Below are 24271 nucleotides of genomic sequence, written 5' to 3' on the forward strand. Positions count from 1 at the left end.
AAAAATTGAATATCAACGCTTTCAACGCAAATCGACACAGGCGTTGCATGAAACTAAGCATATAAATTTAATTAAACGCTTTACGTTTAAAAAATACGTTCTCGACTCTATGGTATATGCCATATTAAAAAAAATGTCATATAATAAATACAGCAGTGAACACATAACTTCTGCTTTTACAATTATTAGCCCAAAGGAGTGTTAGCCTAGAAAGGCTAGTTAGTCTCGGAACAGCATTTTGCGTCGAATCTCTATAAATGGCTGTATCACTTTTCAAATTGCTGCCACCAACTATTAGAGCCCTGTGTTATAGTTAAATAAATTAAATAATGAAGAATCGGTATGAATGTATGTATGTTCTCGCATTGTGAAAACCTAGAGCCATCAAATTCTGAATAACATAGTCATTCACCCGAACATGGGCCGAATCTTGAATTTCGAACTTGTTTTATTATCTGTTTAATTTTTTTTTAAACTTTAACGAGTTTTCGATTAAGAAACTCAACGATTTCAAAGCAAGCAGTGGCAACACGTTGTGCGAATTAAAAGCGCGCGCTTTTCTTGCGCGCCGGAGTTAAAAATATTCGGAAAGACACGGTGTTTCTAAATATTCAGATTTCTTTTTCTTTCTTTCTTTTTTTTTTTTTTTTTTCATATTATAATAGATGTATAATCGTTACAGCTGAGACTCTACAACGCATACATACTGCAACTGAAAGACATTTTATACTATGCAGTATATAGTACAGTTAATTTTAAAATGTATTGTTACGAAATTCTAAGCTTCGGTAAGATAGCTTCCCCACAAAGCGAGTTTAGAGTTGCTAGGGAAGAGCAGGATTGCCAGATTTGGCGCGAAATCACCCGTTTGGCGACGAAATTGACAATATGCTATGCTTTCTGCCTTCGAACCCGGGCCCGTCGGTACAGCAGTCAGCGTCGCTAACCACTGTCCTGGTTGGGCGGGACTAGAGATGAAGTAAGAGGTTTAAGAAGACGAAAATTTAGGGTAATAGTTAGTGAACGTGAAAGCGACAGTGATTCCGCAGACGAGACAGAAAAATAAGAATGGATAACGTGCACAAAATCCGAAGAAAAATACCTCAAAGCATCTCGTTTAGTTTGGTTTACCGAGTTTATGGCAAAGCACACTAGGGCTATATGCCTAAGGGCAGGAATGCCTTCGTGGAGGACTTTCTAAGGTAAAATTGGCTCGTATTAACAGGTCACACATGGGAAAAACCACGAAAATGCCCATGCAGCCACCCGTTCACAGAATTCGGACTATACATCGAACTACCAGTGTTCAGCGACTTTACCGCTATGCCGATGTCGGACATGAATACCGTTTGTATCCGGCGAAAGGAGAGCAGGTATCTTCAGACATAAAAGAATCATTAAATTTCTGTGAAATAATTTTAAATTAGCTGTGAGAAATTAACAAAATATGCGGAAATTCGTACCGAGTTGCTGGTTTTCCCAATCATAAAAGGCCTCGAGTGCAAATGGTTAATTTCTTAAATTTCTTATGCAGTGCAAATTGATTTGAAATACAAAATCAAACACATTTCTTGCCTTTAAAAGTTTTGTTGCTTTGAAATCAAATTTCTATTCATCTTTTTTTTTTGGGGGGGGGAAGTCTATATTTACATTGCTCTCTGTTGTATAAGCGTTCCGTATATTGATTGGCTCATAAAAGTGCTTTGTATTCTATTACGTCACCATTCCCTTTTGGTGTCCTTCGCAAAACCACGTGTCAGGATGACATTGCAGACACCTGCCTTGTGTAGGTTCGGTTCCGCTTCGACGATTACGTTGCATTCAAGGATAAACGCGACCATCCTATTTAAAACGCGGTATTGTTGACGTATTTCCCGTTCGCCAAACCTTTTTACTCCTTGTGCAACGTTTATTTACACCGGAAGAGTTCTGGTATTTCAGCATCCTAACACTGTCGACAATATTGGCATGATAAAGAACTTTATGTTCGAATAGGATTCAAAATGTTTTATTTGAGAATTTCTTTAGTAGCACGGTTGTTTTGCTTTGTGTATTCTAAATAGTGAAATATAGCGGTTGTATTAATGTTCCTCGATACTTTTTTTGTATTTATTTCTGTAGTATATGACTTTAAAACTGCACCAAACTACACTCATGTCCATAAATTAAGGATAATGCAAAATCAGGCAAAGGAAGAGTTAGAAGCAAAACAAATTTGACTTATTTGTAAAGCTTATTTATTAAACAAAAGGTAAATAGCAAAAAAAAGATGCTATATGTTTGATATTATTAAAACAATTAGCGATTTTTTCTCCCTGGAGCAAATTACAAAAAAAAAAAAAAAAAAAAAAAAAAAAAAACCTATTTACAAAAAATCATAATTACATGGTTGGTATGATTGTTAATACATTGTATGTCTCCCAGACGATGCAATACAGTCCGTACAACGCTTAGGCATGCTATCAAATTATCGATCTGATCTTGGGGATATTACACCACTCAAAAAGCAATGCTCTCCGAAATTCCGGTAGACATGTAGGAGGAGGTTGACGGGCTGTAACTCGTCGGCCAAGCATGTCCCATACGTACTCTACTGGATTCAAGTCCGGTGAGAATGCTGGCCAGTACATACGGGTGATATCATCCGATTGAAGGCATTCGCTTACGATGTTTGCACGGTGAGGATGGGCGTTGTCATCCATAAACACAAATTGTGCGCCCATGGCGCCCCGAAACAAACGTACATGTTGTTCCAGAATGAAGTCCCGATAGATTTGGCTTGTCATGGTTCCAATTTGAACGTGCAGGTCAGTTCTGGAACCCAGAATAATTCCACCCCAAACGAGCACTCCTGCACCACCGTAACGGTGTCGTTCAACGATGTTTTCTTGGTGGTAACGTGTATCTGGAGCTCTCCATATGAAAGTCCGCGAGAATCGGACTGCAAGCTAAACCTGGACTCGTCGGAAAACATCACACAAGCCCACTCTTGCGGTGTCCACAATGCATGCTCTCTACTGCAGGCTAACCGCGGGCGACAGTGAGTTGCAGTAAGTGGAACGCATCTGACAGGTCTACGAGCATATAGACCAATCTGCCCTAAGCGTCTGTACACGGTGTGCCTTGGAATTGTCGTACCCGTGGCTGAAGAGAGCTGACGAGACAGGTCTGAGGCTGTGCTCCGCCTGTTTCTTTTGGCAGTAACTACCAAATGCCGGTCGTCATTCGGCGTTGTAACTCTGGGGCGACTTGTGCTGTAACGTCTACTCATATTACCATGATCTTGGAATCGTTACCAAAGCCTGGAGATGACACTCTGGGCAATTCCAAGTTCGCCTGATACTTCCAGTTGGGTACGCCCACATTCCAGACGGCCGATAATTCTACCACGTAAAAAATCATCCAAATGCGTCCTTTGTGTCATAACTATTCGGTTATTGCACTGAAATGCTTATAAAGCGCCTGCGAACAATTTTACTTCTTTGCCTGTGTTCCTTATATATCACTCTCTTACACTCTCGTCATTGTGACGTACCATCGGTGTCATCTGGTTACTTCCTGAAATTTGCATATGATTCTTGAAGTTGTGTGTAGTGATTTGACAGGGGATATATTTATTTTGGAGTTCGATTTCCGCGTGACTCCGAATTATCCTTAATTTATGGACATTGTGTGTAAAATGTGTACATGTGACGTATATTGATCCTACTATTACAGTTTTCTGATTATAAAGTCAGTGCATAACTTCCACATATATCTGGAATTTAGTTTATAATTATTTTTAATAAAGAAGTATATTTTAAGAAAAGCGACTAGATTTGGATCTGGATAATCACTCAAATATTTTTTACCAAGCGACTGGCACATTATCTTTTTTTTCTTTTGATAACTTTTTGAAATTCGGTAAAGACGCGCAAAGAAATCCTCGCAAAATATATGCATTAAAGCATTTGTTTAAGCAGCAGTTTTGAAAATTTTTTTCATGATCTGTTTTATAGTTTCATGTCTGTTTATAATATCCGAATGATAACATTAACTGCGATCACCTTAAGCGACTTTTATAGCGATTTCTATCACTATTCCTCTGTAGTGACAGCGACCTCTATCTTTCCTTGATTCTGTGACGTCACTGACTCCAAGCAGCGCGCCTTAGTTAAGGATATTAAAATGATCAAAATAAAATGCTAAAACAAATTTAGCAAATAGTTTTTTAATACCCCACTTTGATTCATGAATAGAAATACCATTCGCTTTTAAACTAGCAATTTAGAAAACTTTATTATTTCGGAATAAACAGTAAATGTGGCAAAATGGCAATTCTAAGATGCAATCTATTTCTATGAGAAAATCCGTTTGAGTCGACGAAGCTGCTGTCTATATTTATTGTCGAGTTTTCCTTAGATTTTTTTTTTTTTTTTAAAGTCCTCTTAATGAATTTCCGCTGGGCCTTCCTCCCAGTTTTGTGGTATTATAAAATATGCATTCTTCTCTCAGTCATCACCTACACCTGGCCATAAGATCATTGGCTCCACGCAGCTTAGTACACAAGCAGCCCTTTTCAATCAGAATCTTTAGAAAGGTTTAGTTGTGGTGTCAGAAACAGAAGATATCTCAGAAGGTTTACGATAGTGAGCCTGTACTTTGCCTGTGCAGCCATTGTCTCCGAGAGGAAGCACAAAAGAAAGCAGCCAAAGAATCTATAGTGATCCCCTAGAGATTCTTTGATGCAGCGATTAGTCTTCTGTCAGATCGAAGATAATCCTGTTACTTAGAAATTTCAAAGCAGCTGGAAACAGTTTCGACAAGGTTTTTAGGGTAAGAGCAACACCTCCTAGAACTTAACTCCATTCAGGGGATGCTGGTAAGAGTCGCTGGTAGATAGGATCATCTTTCCCCCTTGCTTACTGAACGTACTCTTGCTTCAGGACTTAAAAGAGTCTATTTATCCCTGCTCTTGCTTACCCCTTGCCTTACTCCAAAACTAGTATTGTGACAGTGTAAGGGATTGGGTGTTTTTTTACAAAATTATTTGCAGTGGCAGATTACACAGACATCTGTAAACAGAACAAGCAATGATGAAAGAGAACGGCAAAACTAAAAAATCTGATGCTTGCCAAATTGCGGAATCCTCGAATTTCATTACAGATATACAGTGGATGGACAAAATATGGAAACACCTTGTGAAATGCATGTTTGAAAAGAAAGATTAATTTTAATGAAATATGTTGGTGACGCTGGCGTTTTTGACTACTGACGCCACCTATACAACTTCGTAAATGTGCTAAACAGTTCAGTTGTTGTCGGAGTACTGTTATGTGAGGTTGTCATTGCAATATGTCAGAGTTAACAGACTTCGAACGTGGGAAAATTGTTGGAGGACGTATGGTAGGTGCTTTCGTAAGCAAGGTAACCGAGGTGTTTAGTGTTTCAAGAGGTACTGTATCGAAGATTTATTCCGCATATTTGAAAAGCGGAAAAACATCATCTGCTAAATCACAGCGCGGACGAAAGTGTGTCCTGAGTGATCGTGACAGACGATCATTAAGGGCAATTTTGACGAAAAATAAGAAGACCGCAGCTGCAAAAGTTACTGCTGAAATGAATGTTGTGTTACCGAACCCTGTGAGTACCAAAACAATTAGAAGGGAGCTTCATAAACAGGGAATTGCTGGCCGTGCTGCAATTGAGAAGTCACTCATCAGTGATGCTAATGCTCGTAACAGGAAAAGGTGGTGTTTAAGTCATAAAGCCTGGACTATAGAGCAGTGGAAGCGAGTAATATGGTCTGACGAGTCTTCTTTCACATTGTTTCCCACTTCTGGCCGAGTTTACGTCTGGAGAACGCCATCTCAAGCCTATAATACAGACTGCTTGTTGCCAAGAGTGAAACATGGCGAGGGTTCTGTTATGGTTTGGGCAGCCATATCGTGGTTCTCTGCTAGCCCCATGATAACTGTGTCAGGGCACATGACTGTCAAGACTTATGTGAACATTTTGGCCGATCAAGTTCATCCCATGGTACAAACTTTGTTCCCCGATGGTGATGGTGTCTTCCAAGACGACAAAGCCCCTGTTCATACAGCTCACATTGTCCAGGACTGGTTTTCTGAGCACGAAGATGAGTTGTTCCATCTCCCCTGGCCACCACAGTCACCAGACCTGAATATTATCGAACCTTTGTGGTCTACATTGGAACGGAAAATGCGTTCTTGTTATCCATTGCCAACATCGTTATCTGAACTTGCCATCGTTTTGCAGGAAGAATGGTATAATATTCCCTTGGCAAACATACAGGAACTGTATTTATCCGTTCCGAGAAGACTGCAAGCTGTTTTGGATGCCAACGGGCTTCCTACACCATATTAAACAAAGAAACGTGTTTTTTTAAAGGTGTTTCCATATTTTTGTCCAACCCCTGTATTTCTCATTCAATTACTTCAGTCCTCACTTCGCGGGAAAGCAAAAATACATAAAAACTCGAAAGGTCTTCATTAAAAATTGTAAAATACAGAAAAACATGAAACACCAAATACAGTTAAGAAAAAAACAGTTTTTACAATTAAAATTAGAGTTTCTGCACAAAACTGAAAGTTTACTTTTGCTGCCACTCGGCTAAAAGACATTGAAGGTGCAGAAATTGACTTAATTCACTATTCTACCGAATTTCAAATGTAAAGAAATGGCGGTTTGTTAGGCTTAACTCGCTACTTAAATTTTTAAATTGTTGATAATTCTACAACTATTAGATGCATATTAACTAAATGCATTTAAAAGTCCTAACCGGAACATAAAAACAACATAATTCAATTACCTTTAAAGCAAAAAATGCGCAATTTACCAACATACAAGAATAAAAAAAAAAGGGGGGGGGGAGCTCACCGAGTCAGGTAACACAGTGTGAGTATGTATATGTATATATCCTCTACACCAATTGTATATATGTATACGATTTGTGCAGCGGATTGTCCCATATACCATATATCACATATTTGACCACCCGTAGATCCATCAAAAACTGCTTACTGTCAAAAATATTTTGCATTTTCGAATTCAGGATCTATTAATTTTGAGCAATAAAAAATGCTTTTTTTGGGGTCAGAAATTCGAAACAAAATCCGACCAAGAAAAGATAAATAAGTATTTGCTGTTGAAGATCATAATTACTTTTTTAGTTGTATGACTGGTTATCCATCATAGCTTTATGACTGAAATTCATTAAAAATAACTCTTAGCATAATGTTGATTCTCTTGACAAGTATTTTATATCTCATATTTTATATGTTAGCTTCAGAAAGTTGTTAAAGCGAGCTCGACCTAATCTTATTGACCCGTGAATTTTCCGCCTTTGACAGCTCTATTTTATAGTGGAAGAGCTCAATGAAATAAATGATAAAGAGAAATACAAACCAGATGACCGTCACCTAACCGTCTGGCTTTTACGTGGCGTCTTTATTGTGTGAATTTTTGTTTGTTTTTCCTTTGTATTGTTATTGAAAGAAGAGCTCCTCCCCATGTCCGCGACCTGCAGCATTTATTGCTGTGAATGCTGAATGTGGAAAAATTCGAATTCTAAGCTTTTAGTGGATTCTAAAAATATGAGTTTGCTTTCATAACCCATAAAAGCAGTATTTTTTCCCTCTTGCCCTTTTTATTTCCTTGCATGAAGTAAAAAGGAAGTATTGTAATCGCGAAAAGTTTCAGCCAGCATATTTGAAAGAAAATATCCATTTTCCATAATTCGAATGCAATTTAACGATGTTTTTGCGTGATATCTGTACGTAAGAACAAAATAAAAGACTCGTTTCCTACATAAAAATTATAAAACTGCTTTAAAATGAATTCTGAAGAGAATTTTTCGTGGCGTCTGTACGAACGTATGTACGTACGTACGCATCTCGCATAACTCAAAAACGAGTAGCCTCAGAACGTTGAAATTTTGTATACAGGACTGCTATAACATGCAGATGTGCACCTCGTATTTTGGTTGCAATCGGCCGCACCAAACGTATATAAATATATCTATATATATATCCACTCTGTTACCCGGCTCAGTGATTTCAGTTTCTTTACTCTTATATGTTTGTAAATTGTACATTTTTTGCTTTAAAAATGATTGAATTATGTTGTTTTGATCTTCCGGTTAAGGATTTTATACCTTTAGTAAATCTGTATGCAATACTTTTAGAATTATCAACAATTTTAAAGTTGCTTAAGTGCCGCTAAGCCTTTTTTTTTTTTTTTTTTTTTATGGCGGCCATTGATTGTTTACATTTGAAACAGCAGACTAGTGGATTTGTTGCCAATCTAGAGAAAGTTAGCTTCGCAACAACAAAGATAACGCCTTCATTTATTATTCCCAATTAAATCATGCTTAATCCTTTATGGAATTTTTTCGAGGAAATGAGCGTTTAAGATTTACTTGGTAATTTTTAATACAGATATTTTGAGTTTTTATGTATTTTTGCCTTGTCGCTAAGTGAAAACTGAATTAATTGAATGAGAAATTCTCAATCGTCTGTGAAAAACTGTTTCTTTTTTGTTTAGTTTGTTTAATTTCTTTTATACATCGTTCTAGCTTTATTAAAGTAGTTGAATAGAACATGTGGCAACGATTAGATAATTCTTTAAATGATATACATTTTGTGCATTATGAGTTATAATATGAACGAAATATAATACTGTTAAGTGAACCTAGCGCCGGAGTGTCGCTATGGTAAACAAATACTAGAGTGAATTTTAAAGAATGCATTTATTCTATTGTGGTTTATACGCTGTCGGCGAAGTAGATTTAATTCAATCCAATAAGTTTAAATTAAATGCAAGAAAAAATGCGTATAATTTAATATTCCAGACAAGGAAGTCATGTGAAGTACACATCAGATTTTTTTAATTACACTTCCATACTTTCTGGCAAATGAATTGTAAGCTTTTACCCAGGATTACTTTTTACTTCCTTGTAAAGTACTGTAATCGGGAAAAATTAAAGCACTCTCTTTTTATTTATTTATTTATTTATTTATTTGTGTGTGTGTGTGTGTGTGTGTGTGCGAAAATGGATTTAAAATGTATTCCGAGATATTAATCAGAGACTAAAGTGAGAGATATTAATTAAAAACTCTGTAAACGCTAGTTTTCATCCACATTTTTCCGAGTGGCAACAGTCTCTCAGGCTGGACATAAAAATTTGCTTTATTTCGAGAAGTGTTGCCACTGATCGCTTTCAAGTCGTAGAGTTTGTTAATAAAAAATTCCCAAGTTTTACTATGAAATAAAATAGCATTGCCAAACATTAAATGCATTATTCCTGATTCCAAGAATTCGCAGGAAACCATTTCGATTATTCCAGTCTTCGCACGACTTTAACTAGCCGAGATATTAATTAAAAACTCTGAAAACACTAATTGTCGCTCTCATTTTTCCGAGTGGCAACAGTCTCGCAAGCTGGACATAAAAATATGCTTTATTTGGAGAAGTGTTGCCACTGCTCGCTTTCAATTCGTAGAGTTTGTTAATAAAACATTTGTAAGTTTTACAAAATTTATATATATATAAAGAAGAATTCCTGTTTATGTGTGTGTTTGTCTGTTCGCATTATTGATTTCTGATCAATTATGATAAATTTTTTGCCACATTTAATCGACTAAAATTGAATATAGGTGAAATTTTCCATGGACATTGAGCTTTTACGACCATTCGATTAGGAAGACGAAAAGTCATTAAAAACTGCGTGTCATTGTTGCTGATATAATGAAGGAAATAATTAGTTTATTTTTCTATGGAAATTATTTGAGTTCCATTTAGTGAAAAATGTCTGACTATGAATCGTATTTTTTGCATCGTTATTAGAGAAGGACAGCGGTGTCGTTCGCTTTGGTGTTAAATACATTACTTTCAACATAACTTAACTGGCATCGGGTACTTCCGCTAGTGAATGAATAAATTTTACTTAGTCGCATTAATGATATAGCTATAGCGACTGTAGATGTATTTCCTGGAAATCGAGCCGTCGAGGAATGGAAAAAAACAACTTTAAAGCACAAAAGAAAATTTTAAAAGTACTGTCTACTGTTTTTAAGTATTTCCTCCTCACACCAGAGGCGGAATTTTTTTATGCCTTAGGTTCAAGATCTTAATCTCTATGTACCATTGGACTATACGGAAGTACTGAAAAGAAAGGGTATGCTTTATAACCACTACTTGCGCAGAGAAACAGAGTGTGACCCGGGTGTCACAGAGTTCGACTATCTGGGACAAAAAGGTATTAATCTCAGGCAACTGAAGCCCATGTACTCTCTCTCCTCTCATTGAAGCGTTTTATGAGGTAATCGATTGTATTGAAATGCCAGAGCTTTCACTGTTTGGTAAAAGCAGTTAAGACATTGATAACTTTGAGATGGATTGCCGTTTAGTCCACATTAACGTTATCTCAATGGTTTTGCAGTTGGTTGCTTCTTTCATAACACTGTGGTACTCGATCCGGGTCAAATGATCTGCAATGCAAGTAGTTTTGTTGATACATGTATTGGCTTTCTAGAAATACACATTATCTGTAACTTAATTCTATATTAAAGAAATATTTTTCGACGAAACATAAATTGTAATAATGAGAATAGTGGATTCTACGGGTAATGGAAACGATTACATTTTGTGATGTGACTTGACGTCGTATTCCATGGAAATCACATTCGTGAGTTACCATCATGCATATTGTCATGCATTTACAACTTATTACCGTAGATTTATGAGTATGTTAATAGTACACACATTCCGAGGGAAGGGGGGGGGTGAATAAAAGACTTGCTTTAGGTAAAAAAATAAAAAAAGAGAGAGATAGATAAAAAAGATACGTATATAACCTCTAACGACAATTTTTTTTTTTTTTTTTTTAAAGCGGGAGAGATGAAAAATGAGCAACGCCTTCTCCGGAAATCCAGCTGCGGACTCTCGAATACGCGCCTAGCGTGCAGACCACTACATCACGAAGGCACGCTAAGAAGGCGGGAGAAATACCTTATATACTCCCCCTTTTAAAACTCGAGTTTAGGGGGTTTTAGGGGGCCCAATTGCCAAATCCTGGGTGTGGAGAATCATCATCCGCTACCCTTTTAGTTCGGGCGCCACTGTAGAGACATTAGGTATTTTTTGGAAGCAGGAAAGATGAAAAAGGAGCAATGCCCTCGCCGGAAATCGAACCTCGGACCTCTGGAATACGCGCCCTATGAGCATACCACTACACCACAAAGGCACGCTAAGAATGGCGGAAGAAATACCTTATAAACTTCAAAACACTAAATTGAGCCATTAGGGTTTTTGATGCTGTTTTTGACGTGAAAAAATGTGCATTTCCCTCGCCGGTGTTCGAACTCTGGGCCTCCGGAATACGCGTCGTGTGTGCTTTCAGTTACACCACGAAGGCACACAGAAAGGAGGGAGAAAATACCTTAATACACTCCCTCTTTTAGAGGGTGACTGGGAATCCAATCATCAAATCCTGGTAGTGACGAATTACCATCCATCGCATTTTAGTTCGGGCGCCATATGTAGAGTTAATTAGGTTTTTCTTTGAACTATTTAAATAGGTATTGAATTTTTATGTGTTTAAATGGCCCTAAGACCAACTCCGCATATTACCAGGTACAAATTTTATACCCAATTTTCAAATATAACATACATTCTCTTTACCCATAGTTCTATCAATCAGTAAAAATGCATCAAGACAAAACAAGCGTAACAACACGTCAAAATCCACAGTTAATTTCCTGGAAAAAATTGAACAAGGAACGAGAATGAAGACCATACCCTCATTCACTCATATCCTAGTAAGTCTCCCTGGTGATGTATCTATCACCAAGGATTTTTTTTTTTTTTCCTTTTTTGAGCTTTTAAAAAGCGGATTGTCCAAAAGTCGACTTATAACCCTCTTTGGACTTTGGAAAGCTCTTCAAGAAGAATGGGATAAAATACCTCTTCCGATACTGCAAGATATATTCTTGGAAATTACTGTGTAGAAATATAAGGATTATCAAATCGAACATTTAAAACACAAAAATGTTACTTAAAAGATTTCTGTAAATAAGTGAAAATCATCTAAAAAATTGGTAAACAGCCTCTTTAAATGCAAGTATAACTTTACTGTTCGTATTGGCATTGGTCATGAAACTCATCGATGAATGTAACACAAATGTAACCTCTTTTGAGCCAGTAGGAGTTTTAGGTATACTTAGTCTGTGAAACGTGTAATTCTTTCGCAAAATAACTAAATCAACAAACTAATACTTTCGATTTGCTGGTTTCTTCCGCTATTTTCATATTTATCCGTTTTAATGTTCTGTGCAGATTTTTTATTTCTTTGCTTTTTTTCCGGGATGTGCTTCCTTGATGCCTCTTCATCAGTTTCATCGGCCATTAACTTCAGAGAATGACTAATTGTCTTTGTGCTTTTCATGCACGGAAGTAAATGTTCAAACAACGAATGTTTTATTATTTAATTCGTTACCGCTGAAAAATATTCTTTGTTATTAAGCTATCTGCTGATTTTATATGGCTGGTTTTTATTACACTGACTAGCGGACCGCGGAAAAGCAAAATTTACAAGTTCTATATTCATCTGAAAAGAAAATGTGTAAACATTCCAATATGAATGAAACCAGTTCATTCTTTCCAAGCAACAACCAATTCGTAAATAATTTTTTCGTTGCCAAACCAGGAAACAAAAACTTATAATACAGCAGGTTAATATCTATATGTGTGACGTCAAGATTTAAATTTAATGTAATATTGTAAGGATCTTAAGTTTTACTAACGTTTATTTTATTTTAAATCTTTACTATCACTTCTTATTTTCTACTTCCGGCCAGAATTAAAAGCGTTAACTTATTTATGCAAAATTTGTCTGGCGAACGTTACTTAAGTTGTGGCTTTTTGCCAAGCGAAGAGAGGAAGGAGTTAGTCGAAGCAGGCCGCTTGCCTTAGAAGTTTTACTCGGTTGCTGGTTGCCTTCCAGGCCAGAGGTTTAATCCTCGTGATAATTTTAAACGTATTGTAGTGTTAACAGTTCTCTGTACTACATACGGCTTCCTGTTAATATAAGGCCAATCTTCCACGTTTATTATTCCAAATTTAAGTTAGAGTTTAGTTATATTTTTATATTCTTACGTTCAGACCACAAGTAGTTGGTCTCTGTATTCCGAAGTACGGAAATTATTGTAAAGAGTAAGAGTGAAAAATAAAGGGTTTTGTATACCCTTCCTGTGTATCTTGTCTACTTCCCACATTTATTGAACATAGCTTTAGTAAGCTCCCTGTTCCGAGTCAGGTCTGTGCATGTTCCCAAAGAAAGTAAGACGGAACAAGGAACCTGATAATATAACAACCTTTTTCTTAATATTGTTACGTTTTTCAAATGTTACGTTTTTCCTTTCTTATTCTGTCTGATTATTCCGATACCAGTTGTACGTTATTTTCTTCCTTCACGTTCGTACGGGGTTCGTAGATTTGGAGTGAATAACGATGACACTTGATGAAGTATCAAAACACACTTTATTTGGCCAATGTTAATCAGGACAGCTCTAATAATACTTTTTACAGTCGTCGAAGATCTACTCTAAACACGCTGGAACAATCAGCGACACAGCCTTCACACTGTCAGGCAATAACGGTGGAGACAGCTTCCTGCAAAGCACCCGACTCTGCTTTCCGGATTACAGCTCCCGACTCTGCTTGGTCGTTCTCGGAACTCCACGTACTCTTGAGACTCTCCACGCTACAACTCGCGATGCACTCGACGACACACAGAGCACGCTCCCGACTCTCGGTTCAGTCGTTTCCTGAGCTCAACACGCTCTCTCGACGATGCACTAACCGCGATACTCTACTCTTTCGGTGCACTCGACGTCCCACTCTGCACTCGCTGCCCGGCTGTCCACTCGATCGCCTCCGCAGGGATTGACTCGCTAGACGAGACACACTCATTCGATAAGAGACACATACTTCAACAAGGCAAACCGATGAAGGTTTACGGTAAGCCGTAGTACTGAAGTTGGATGTGTTACGTGTGACCAGAATGTCGAAAAACGGAAGAGAATTACAAGTCTCAAGTTCAAAAGTGAACTGAATAGCAGGATCAATAGAATTCATTGTTGAAAGAACTGTATTTAAATCATCTTTATTACCTTCAAACAGGGTAAAAGTATCGTCTACGTAGCTATTTGCTGACTGCAGACCAGCAGGTTTATATAACTTTCGACTTGTGTTCGAGAACATTCTGGTCTAAACCGGTAAGAATTCGTTCCAGAAGGTTCTCCATCAGTCCATGGCATATCGCCAAATGGCCGATTTCTCGCCAAATGGGGCAAACCTGCCTTCCCTTGTCGTTTTATGGCAACCCTAAAACTGCTTTGCGGGGAAGCCATCTCACCGCGCCTTTACATTTCGTAACAATATCAATAAAAGAATTAACGTGGCAGTAACATGCCGTGTCAATTATTCCAACCTGAAACATAAAAGTTACCAACAGCAGCTATTTATTTAAAATGCTGATGTTAATGGAATTTTTCGACATTTCTTCAATGTCAGAATATAACCTTACATAATAATAATATATTTAATATTTGGAAATGCTTTTTTTATTTCATATTTTGTAAAACTTACAAATTTTTGATTAACAAACATCACGATTTGAAAGCGAGCAATGGCAGCACTTTTGAAATACAGTAGCTTTTTATCTCAGTGCACGAGACTGTTGCCACTCGGAAAAATGAGGGCGAAAGTTGGCGTTTTAAGAGTTTTTAATATCTCTGCTGATTAAAGTCACGAAGATGAAAATGATCGAAATGGCTTCCGACAAATTTTTGTAATTCAAAATAATGTATTTAATGTTTGGCAATTATATTTTTATTTCATATTTTGTTAAACTTCGAAATTTTTTATTAACAAATTCTGCGATTTGAAAACGAGCAGTGGCAACACTTTTCAAAGTAAAGCAGACTTTTATCCAGCGCGCAAGACTGTTGCCACTCGGAAAAATGAATGCGAAAATTACCATTTTCAGAGTTTTTAATTAATATCTCGGGTTATTAAAGTCGTACGAAGGTAAGAATGGTCGAAATAGCTTCCGATGCATTTTTGAAATCCGGGGGGGGGGGTACCTCTCTCTGGAAACTCAACTCCCTACCGTTCCGGAGGAGATGATGATACAAAGAAACAAAAATACAGACACGCCAAAAAAAAGGGGGGTTTAATAGTATAGATAAGTATTCAGTTGTTATTTCAAAAGCACAAAGATGGTCTTAATACTGCGTTGTTTAGGAATAGTGTAGGAATAGTGTATCTCAATAGTCTTGTGCATGCAGTGTAAATCAGAGTCAATAAATAAGATGTGATTTTATGTTTATTCTGCAAACATCGCGTTTTGCAAGCGTTTAATTGATTTTGTACCTTTATAAAAACATGACTTAATTTTCGCGAAAAACGTGCTCTTAGAGTTTTTCATTACTGTAGGTTTCGTTTCTTTTACGTGCTGTCACTAACCCAGCCTGTTTCATTTTTTAAAGTCCGGTTTGCATTGTCGGTCACCTTGGCAAATATACGTCTTTTCCATTTCATTGTTAACCGCGATGTTATTTATAAATTAATCGTTTGGGTATTCTAGATCAGGGTTACCTTGATCTTTGCGATCCCAAGCTTCATATGTGACGTTAACTGCGCATGCGTGCCGAGTCAGCGATATCATTAATTCGTAAAGTTCAGATTTTTGCATTTTTATCTGCACGCTTTCTTCGCACTTTGTTTTCGAACACATTTAATTCTTTTTCATTGTTAAGACTTCGGAAAACTGTGTAAGGAAGTAAAATGTAAATTGCGTGCAAGTTCCTGATTTAATGTTCGCATAAATACACAGGCATTAAAAGTACGTAAATTCAAAATGTCTCATAAATCGTATAGTTTGTATTGCTGGCAGTTTGACGTGGAGTTGAATTCTGTCGAACGATCTGGCTGCATGGTTGATTCTCGTGATTTTCCCCGTATGTAACATAGATAATAGTCACTTTCACTTAGAAAGTCCTCTGTGAAGGGCATGCCTTCCCATAGGCAGATACCCTTCGAGTTGCTTTGCCTTAGTCAATTAACCGTATTATTAAGGCAAAGAAGCTAGAGGTCTATCTGCTTATGGGAAGGGATGCCTTCATGGAGGACTTTTTAAGGGAATTGGAACGTATCGATATTACATACGAGGAAACCCCATGCAGCCAGCCCGTTCCCAGGGATACGAAATCGTAAAGAACTACCAGTGTTCAGCGACTTTACCACTGAAGCAGGAAAAATTGCGTGTCGCAAGATACTGCCAGAGAATTGGAATGAATAATTTTCATCAATTAAACTCTCTTATTTTAATGAATGAGAATGCATTAATGTTCACTTAATTGGGAAAAAAAACTGAATATAAGCATAGAAATTTCTAAGAAATCGAATTAAAAAATTTAGAAAAAGGGCATGTATTTCAGTAACAGGCATCAGATAATTTACTCGCAGCCAACCCTGTTTAACCTCTTAGTCGTCCGTAATGCATTTAGCGCGTTCAAGTGAAACTTCCGCAGGGCGGTCGTTACGCGCCTCAAGCGTTCTTCTACATTTTAAAACTTTTAAACGTTTAAAACGCTTTCTTCCATGAAATTCGTAGACAAGACAACAACAATACAAAACACAACATTTTCTGTAATTATATTTACATAAAGTACCTGCAACATATTGTTACGTTATCTTCTGACACCAGTTGTTACTTTTTTTCCTTCCTTCACGTTCGTACGGGGTTAGTAGATTTGGAATGAATAACAACGACAGCACTTGATGGAATATCGAAACACACTTTATTTACCAATATTAATCAGGACAACTACAAAACACCTTTACAGTCGTCGAAGATCTGCTATAAACACGCTGGAACAATCAGCGACACAGCCTTCACACTGTCAGGCAATGACGGTGGAGATAGCTTCTGCAAAGCACCAGAGTACAGCTCCCGACTCTGCCCGGTCGTTCTCAGAACTCTACGTACTCTCGAGACTTTCCACTCTACAACTCGCGATGCACTCGACGACACACAGAGCACAGCTCCCGACTCTTCGGTTCAGTCGTTCTCGGAGCTGAACACGCTCTCTCGACGATGGACTAACCGCGATACACTAAGAGACTCTTCGATGCACTCGACGACCCACTCGGCACTCGCTGCCCGGCTGTCAACTCGATCGACTCTGCACCGACTGACTAACTCGAGACTAACTATCTCGCACTCTGACTCTCGGCGTACCAGCAGGGTTTATATAGTTTTCGGCTTGTGTTCGAGAACATTCCAGAAGATTCTCCATCCGTCCATGACACATCGCCAAATGGGCGATTTCTGCCCTAATGTGGCAACCGTGCTTTCCCTTTCCATTTATGGTAACCCTAAACCTGCTTTGCGGGGAAGCTATCTAACCGCGCCTATACATTTCGTAACACTATTCATTTGCATTCATTGCGATTTTAAAAACTCTTTCTGGTAGGGAGTTGTAAGGGGAAACAAAAATTGATAGGAAAGGGTTTCCAATTACCTTGCAGTGTCTTTGCGGCGTGGAAGCACTCTAAGTAAATGAGAAGCTGAAAGTTCTCTCGTGTGGTTAATTGAAGGGATGGGAGACGCTCGGACCCCCCCCCCCGAGGTGCCCTCAAAATTGGGGTGGAAGTAGAAATCAAACCTCCTTGAAGCTCTGACAACCATGCTTCCCTGAAATTCATGGACAAGATAACAACAACAATACAAAACACAACGTTTTCTTTAATTATCTTTACATAAAGTACCTGTAACATAGTGATCTAGTACATTAAATATTATCTTATGAAATATTCTATCTATTTTTTTAATGGTCTGATGGGATTTTCCGACAAAACATTACAGTTCTAAGCAACAAAATTTGAAAACCTCAGTTCTAAAGCAAATGAATACTTTGGAAGTCTAGAATCGTAATGCAAGGAAGTAAACTAAAATTTGTATTGTTAAAAATGTGAAAAGCCTTAAAAAATTAAGCTTAGCCGCACTTAAACAACGTTTTTTTATTTGTTGATAATTTTACAACTACTGCATGCAGATTAAGGCATAAAAACCTTAACACCTTAACTGGAAGATATAGTAGTTTCTCACATCACGTAGCAAAAGTAGGACATTTCATTATTTTTGCGCGAAGAAAAGTCAACGGAGCTCATTGGAAGATCGTTTCAAGAACTGGGTTAGTGTAATCTTTTTTTACTTAGAAACGTATTTCACTTGTTTCGATTTGATATTTTTGATTTATCCTAATTATAAGCCAAAGGCATATTCATTTGCTTTAAATATCGCCGAATGTGGTACATTATATTGAAATGGCCATGTGTAAGTTTTGCCAAAAACTGGTATTCGAAAAATCTTATAATTATGTTAATTTCATGTCATTTGCATTTAAAGCAAACCTAAGTATAATTTTCCAACTAAAATATTGTTGCAGAATTTTAATCCTTGTATGTTGGTAAATTGCTCATTTTTTGCTTTAAAAATGATTGAATTATGTTGTTCTTATCTTTCGGTTAAGGTGTTAAGGTTTTTCTGCCTTAATATGCATGCAGTAGTTGCAAAATTATCAACAAATAAAAAACGTTGTTTAAGTTCGGCTAAGCTTAATTTTTCTTACCATAGCAGCCATATTTGTTTACATTTGAAACTTAGCAGAACAGTGAATTAAGTCTTTCGGCACCTTCAGTGTCTTTTTGCCGAGGGGGACCAGAAGGAAATTTTCAGTTTTGTGCACCGAGAAATCTGCCTTCTTGCCTGCTGGGTAAATTGCTTGTTTTTGCGTAGAAACTCTAATTTTAAGTGTAAAAATTGTTTTAACTGTATTTGGTGTTTTATGTTTTTCTAGATCTTTCGATTTTTAATGAAGATATTTTGAGTTTTTATGTATTTTTGCCTTGTCGCGAAGTGAAAACTGAATTGATTGAATGAGAAATAAATCTGTAATGAAAGTCTTGTAGTGTATATGTTACCATGAAAGACCGAAATTGGAGAATGCCAACATTCACCAAATACGCCGGTGAAAGATCGAATATTTCTTTACATTCTTGTACATTCAGACCCTCACCGGTATATGTCGACAATCACAGATATGCTCTGGTGTAGGTCGAAAAGAGAGGAGTCTATGTACACGCTGCCATTCCAAAAGGAAGTGTTCCACAAATAAATGCAGTTGTAAAAGCAAGGGCCTCTTGTGCAATTCAAAGTGTCATAATAGTTTAAGTTGTTGCAATAAATAAGATTTGAATCACATAATTTGAAAGTTTATAACTTCTATTATTTTCCTTTCTCATTTCGAATGTACTGTGTGTTTTAAGTTCTTATATTCTTAAGTTCTTTTTCTGAGTCTCAAGTGCGTTTTTTCGCGAATGAATTACGGAGAAGGAAATATAATATTCTTATATGTTCAACATTCACCATTAGTACATGGTGACTGTCGACATTCACCTGTGTCAGAAATAAGAGTATTTGGAAAATATTTCGGACATACACCAAGCGACTAGGTGAATGTTGACTATTCACCGGTGAAAGTCGACATTCTCCAGATTTCGGTGTTTCACCGTAACATATACAACAGATTGTTCTTTTACAGTTTATTATCATTGAAAGAAAATTGTTAACACTTAATTCTTTTTTTTCTTCCAGGATAATGGACTCTTCGACGTCATGGAAGAGCGGATGCATTCAGGAAGTTTTCGACAGAAGTCCAAAGTGCCTCGTGCCCGCTTTTCCTCGCGTGCGGATTGTGTCGACTATTCTTCTTATGAGCTTCGAAATGGTGCTGTGAAGAATAGCGGCTTGCCAAGAGACTGCTTTTCTCAGGGGGTGAGCACCTCCTCAGTTTTGGAAGAAACCTTCGATACGGATGAGCACAAAGAATGGTTGAATCTTATTGGTGAACGTGTGTGTATCAGCGGCGTCAAACAAGGGATCCTGCGGTATTATGGAAGAACAAATTTCGCACAAGGCTACTGGTGTGGTGTCGAACTCGACGAACCCGTAGGAAAGAATAACGGCACGGTAAACGGTGTCGTGTACTTCAGATGCAAACCAAATCACGGCATCTTCGCCCCTATCAGTAAAGTCTCCAAGCTGAATAATTTAAGTGGTAGCAGTTGGCGAACTGAAGCAAAAAGAAGCAACAATTACCCCAGGCAGCATTCTCCTCCGCGTAGCGATTACAATGTGATACCAGATGCAGCTTTGTTGGAAAGAAAGTTCATAAAGAATAGTATCAGTGATCCTACGTTGTTGCGAGTAACAATGAAGGCGAATTTGCCACGTGCCAGTGAAAGTTTCCCGCATGATAGAAGAAGTTTCACTGAACAAAGGGATCGCGGTGCTTTCAGAGTCAAAGACATTATGAATTTTGAAATTCCTGATGCATCTTTAGCACGTGGGAGTACCTCAAACGGGAGCACAGCTAATGCAACAAGAAACTTCCAGTCAGCTACTGTGCTAAGCAAATACGGTTACGGCAAGAAGAACCAGTTCTTCAGCTCCAATGTGGTTACGTTGGGAGAAAATAATGAAATCAGAGACATGTTCGTATCCTCCAAATCTGGATCTGACGTGCCAAACAGGAGTGCTATGGCATCGGTCCTTCAAAGATCATCGGGGTTTGTATCGGCGGAAGAAGAATATGAAATTTTTCATCAAACTCCAACGAATTCAGGTGGCGTTTCACCTCTTCCATCAGAAGCTAAACGCTATAATGATATGCCTTTCTATGATTATAAGATGTCGGAGGAAATTCTGAAGACATTTCAGTCTCATGATTTCCCAGATCCTGTGGATGATATGGATAACGATGACCAGATGTCCGTGGACTTCGAAGACAGCCTTGGAATTCTAACCCCTAGCCAGATGAAGGATTTCACCCTATGCCCCGATCTGCCAACTTCTTGCAGTGATATAAGAGGAGTAGACTTCCCAAGTTCTGAATCATTCGATGATATTAATGACCTGCCAGAAGATGAACAGGTGCATGACGTTTCAGTTCATTATTTACCCGACTCTAATTCGTCTACTCGAACTCTGGAGGTGACCAAGCAATCATCTAGCTGTTACGCTAAAGGCTTAACAACAGTTAGCGTCGGTGACGCAAAGATTGAAGGTTTGGTAAGCACCACGGATGAATTCCTGTTCAGTATTTCCCAGAAAGATCGTCAGGATATGAATTCATCAAAACCCGATATTTCAATACATTCGCAAGTTAGTTCGAGGAAGATTCTGGAGTCCACTCGAAAAGTGAGTAATCTGACAAACATCAATGAGAAATCCGATATTTCATTCGCACAGTTTTCGAAACTTGCTGAACATCATAACAAAACAAACCAAAATGTTCCTGAAAATCATAATCTCAGTGACAGCAACAAAATGAAAATTATCGCCATGAAAAACTTCGAAGAAGATGTAGGACGAAAAAATTACGATACTGATGGCAGTCGAGATTCTCTTTTACAGGCAGATTCTGAAAGCAATACAGCACTGAAAGAGAAACTTACTGTTTCGTGGGAAGATTGTATATCACACAATAATGACTGTATGTTCACACCTGTTGAAAGACCCGAATCTGTATACACAGTGGCAAGCAGTGATACAGGCTATCAAGAGGATGGCGAACTGGAGGCCGAAACTGGAATGACAACTTCTCTGGATTCGACAGATGGGAATAAGAGGTTCTCAACAACAAGTAAAGATAGCTGCATCGTAGCAGATGATGTAGACGTATATAAAATAGCGGAAAGCAATAGTACCTCCGGATATTCGACTGGTCTAAGCGATTCTTGCTGCAATGACCGGCAAGAGGATGATATGTCCGGCAAGCCTTTAACAGATGAAGAGATACAAGACTCTGTTGGCCCTTGCGATTCCGAAGATGGATTTTCTTTCCAAGAGAACAACAGTATTAGTAAAGATGGCGACACGGGAAACGCAGAAGGTTCTGACATGACTGCTGAAACTGTAACAGTTCTGTGCCACGACAGTACCAGTGAAGCTTTATGCGAAACCATGGTCGAAGATGCTACTTTAACAGAAATCCATGACCTTTTATTATCCCCTGAAGAAAACAAATCCCAGTCAACTAATGAAGATAAGGAAAACTTACCAAACGCAGCACCTGATCTAACTCTAACTCCAGCAGCATCTGTTGAAACAAACTCGGTTAAAACAAGCGAAAAAACAGAATCTAGCGTTTCAGCTACAACGTCTACGAATTCTACACCAGAAAAGAAAATGAATAACCTAAACAGAAATAAAACTGATGTTCAGAGGAATTCTAGAATGTCCATCCAGACTAATAAAGTAACCAAAACTGCTAGGATATGCGATGAAGATCCCGAGAAAAAGAAAGTTGTCGCAAAATCTCCCAAGAAAAATGTAATGTCTAAGATAAAAGCTATGATCGAGGCCACATCTTGCAAGACGATAAATAAAAGTAAACCTGAAAACAATGACCTCGTCCAAAAAAGGGTAATATCAGCACCCAAAAGAAGTAGATGGGAAGCCGTTACATCGAAGATAGCTGCCAGTTTGGCAGAAGAAAAAACCAAGCCTAAAGCTAAAAGAGAAATTAAAAGTCGAGTGGACACCAACTTAGCTTTAGCCCGTCAGCAAGTTACCTCTTGCAGATCTCCAAAATTAGAGTCAGTTCATCACCCTGGTCGAGCGGACGGAAGCATGTCTCCTATTTCTGTGTGTTCCAGAGGAAGACGGCCTTTGATCGAGAGAAACAGGTAAATGAATACCTGATTTTCCATAGCTGTATTATTTTACTGCATATACACCTTGAGAAAAAAAAAACAGTTTTATATCTTAAATTACGTCCAAAGGGTCTTTTTTTAACGTTTTGTGTGCTATTTTTATTTATTAAACTAGCAGCTACGCTGCCAGCCTTCCTCTGGCTTATAAATGTACCGTAAAAATGCCTGAAGGGAAACACCAAACGTTAAATTTAAAAACTGCGCAGAATTTTACTCTGCAGAACAACTTCCGGGGGAGGGGAATTAAAAAAAAAATATATTACATATAAAAAATTGTTTCAAAAGAATAAATTGAGTTTAATTAAAAAAATTAAATTAAAGTGCATATTTAATTAAATATTCTTTGCGCCATTGCTGCAAGGAATGAAATTTAAATTTAAACAAATTTAAATTCTAAACAAATATGTATAAAAGTAAAAAAGTAGAAAAACAAATTTAAATTCTAAAAAAAGGAAAAAAGCCAAAAATAATTTTAAAAAATTTAAAAATATGCAAACATGTAAAAGATTTAATTCTCGAACTAATCTACAATATCATTTAAATTCAGAAGCATAAGCAAATCAAGTGTAAAATCTATCCATGAAAATAAATCTACTAATTTAATAAGTTAAAATTAAATTAAACAATTTTTTTAAAAAATGCATATGTGAATGATCGTAGAGTAAGCAGGAGACAGACTTATCAAGGGAAAGTTGCCTCCAAACCTAACTCTCCAATCATTCAATTCGTGTTTCGTCATTCATGCAGGCAAGGGTAAAAGTCAAAACCAAAAGTAATTCCAATAAAGTGGTACCCTTAGAAATTAACATTTAAGTATTAACATTTAAGAATTAAAATTCAAAAAGGAAAATACTAATTAAGTCTTTTGAGAAACAAGCAAGTAAAGTCAAGAATTAAACTTTTTCTTAAAAAATTAAATTTTTTAAAAATTAATTTTTTATAAAATAAATCTAGAAACCAACGTATTTTAGAAGTCCTTGTCTACAGAAAATTACCCAACTTTCCGTTGAAGAAAAAAAATCATGCAAAACTTTACGTAAACTTTTAAACGTAAACTTTTCAATATCTTACAAACAGTGAAATAAGCTAAAAACAACATGAAAGAAACTCAAAAAACAAAAAATTCCGCGCAGAATTTTACTCTGCAGAACAACTTTATCAAACAAAAATCAATAAAAATATATTATACATATATGTATAAATGACAATGAAATATGCCAATCTCTTAAAAATAGTAACATAAGAAATACGATTAAAAATTGTTGCCACACCCATATTTCTAAAAGAATGAAACTATTCAAAATGATGCGATTTTATCAAAAATCTATCAACAACAATAAGAAAGGAAAATTGTTGCCAAAATCACATTTTTAAAGATGTGAGAAGTGTACTCGGAAGCTTCATTTAAAAATTTTTTTAAAAAATA

At 37.2% G+C, this 24271-nt stretch overlaps 1 protein-coding gene across 6 annotated transcripts in view; it reads left to right on the top strand.

Annotated features, from left to right (window-relative positions):
• The window catches only part of LOC118191559 (uncharacterized), a 369008-nt gene that overhangs the window by 122802 nt on the left and 221935 nt on the right, over positions 1–24271 (top strand). For all 6 annotated transcript variants that reach the window (XM_035362356.2, XM_085812153.1, XM_085812149.1 and 3 more), the window contains exon 2: positions 19724–22818. In XM_035362356.2, coding sequence (XP_035218247.2) covers positions 19724–22818 — 3095 coding nt within the window. The remainder of the gene's footprint in view (positions 1–19723; positions 22819–24271) is intronic.

This window comes from Stegodyphus dumicola, chromosome 2 (assembly GCF_044657685.1).
Source record: "Stegodyphus dumicola isolate Sdum_Otavi_A_Nest chromosome 2, ASM4465768v1".
Lineage (NCBI taxonomy): Eukaryota > Metazoa > Arthropoda > Arachnida > Araneae > Eresidae > Stegodyphus > Stegodyphus dumicola.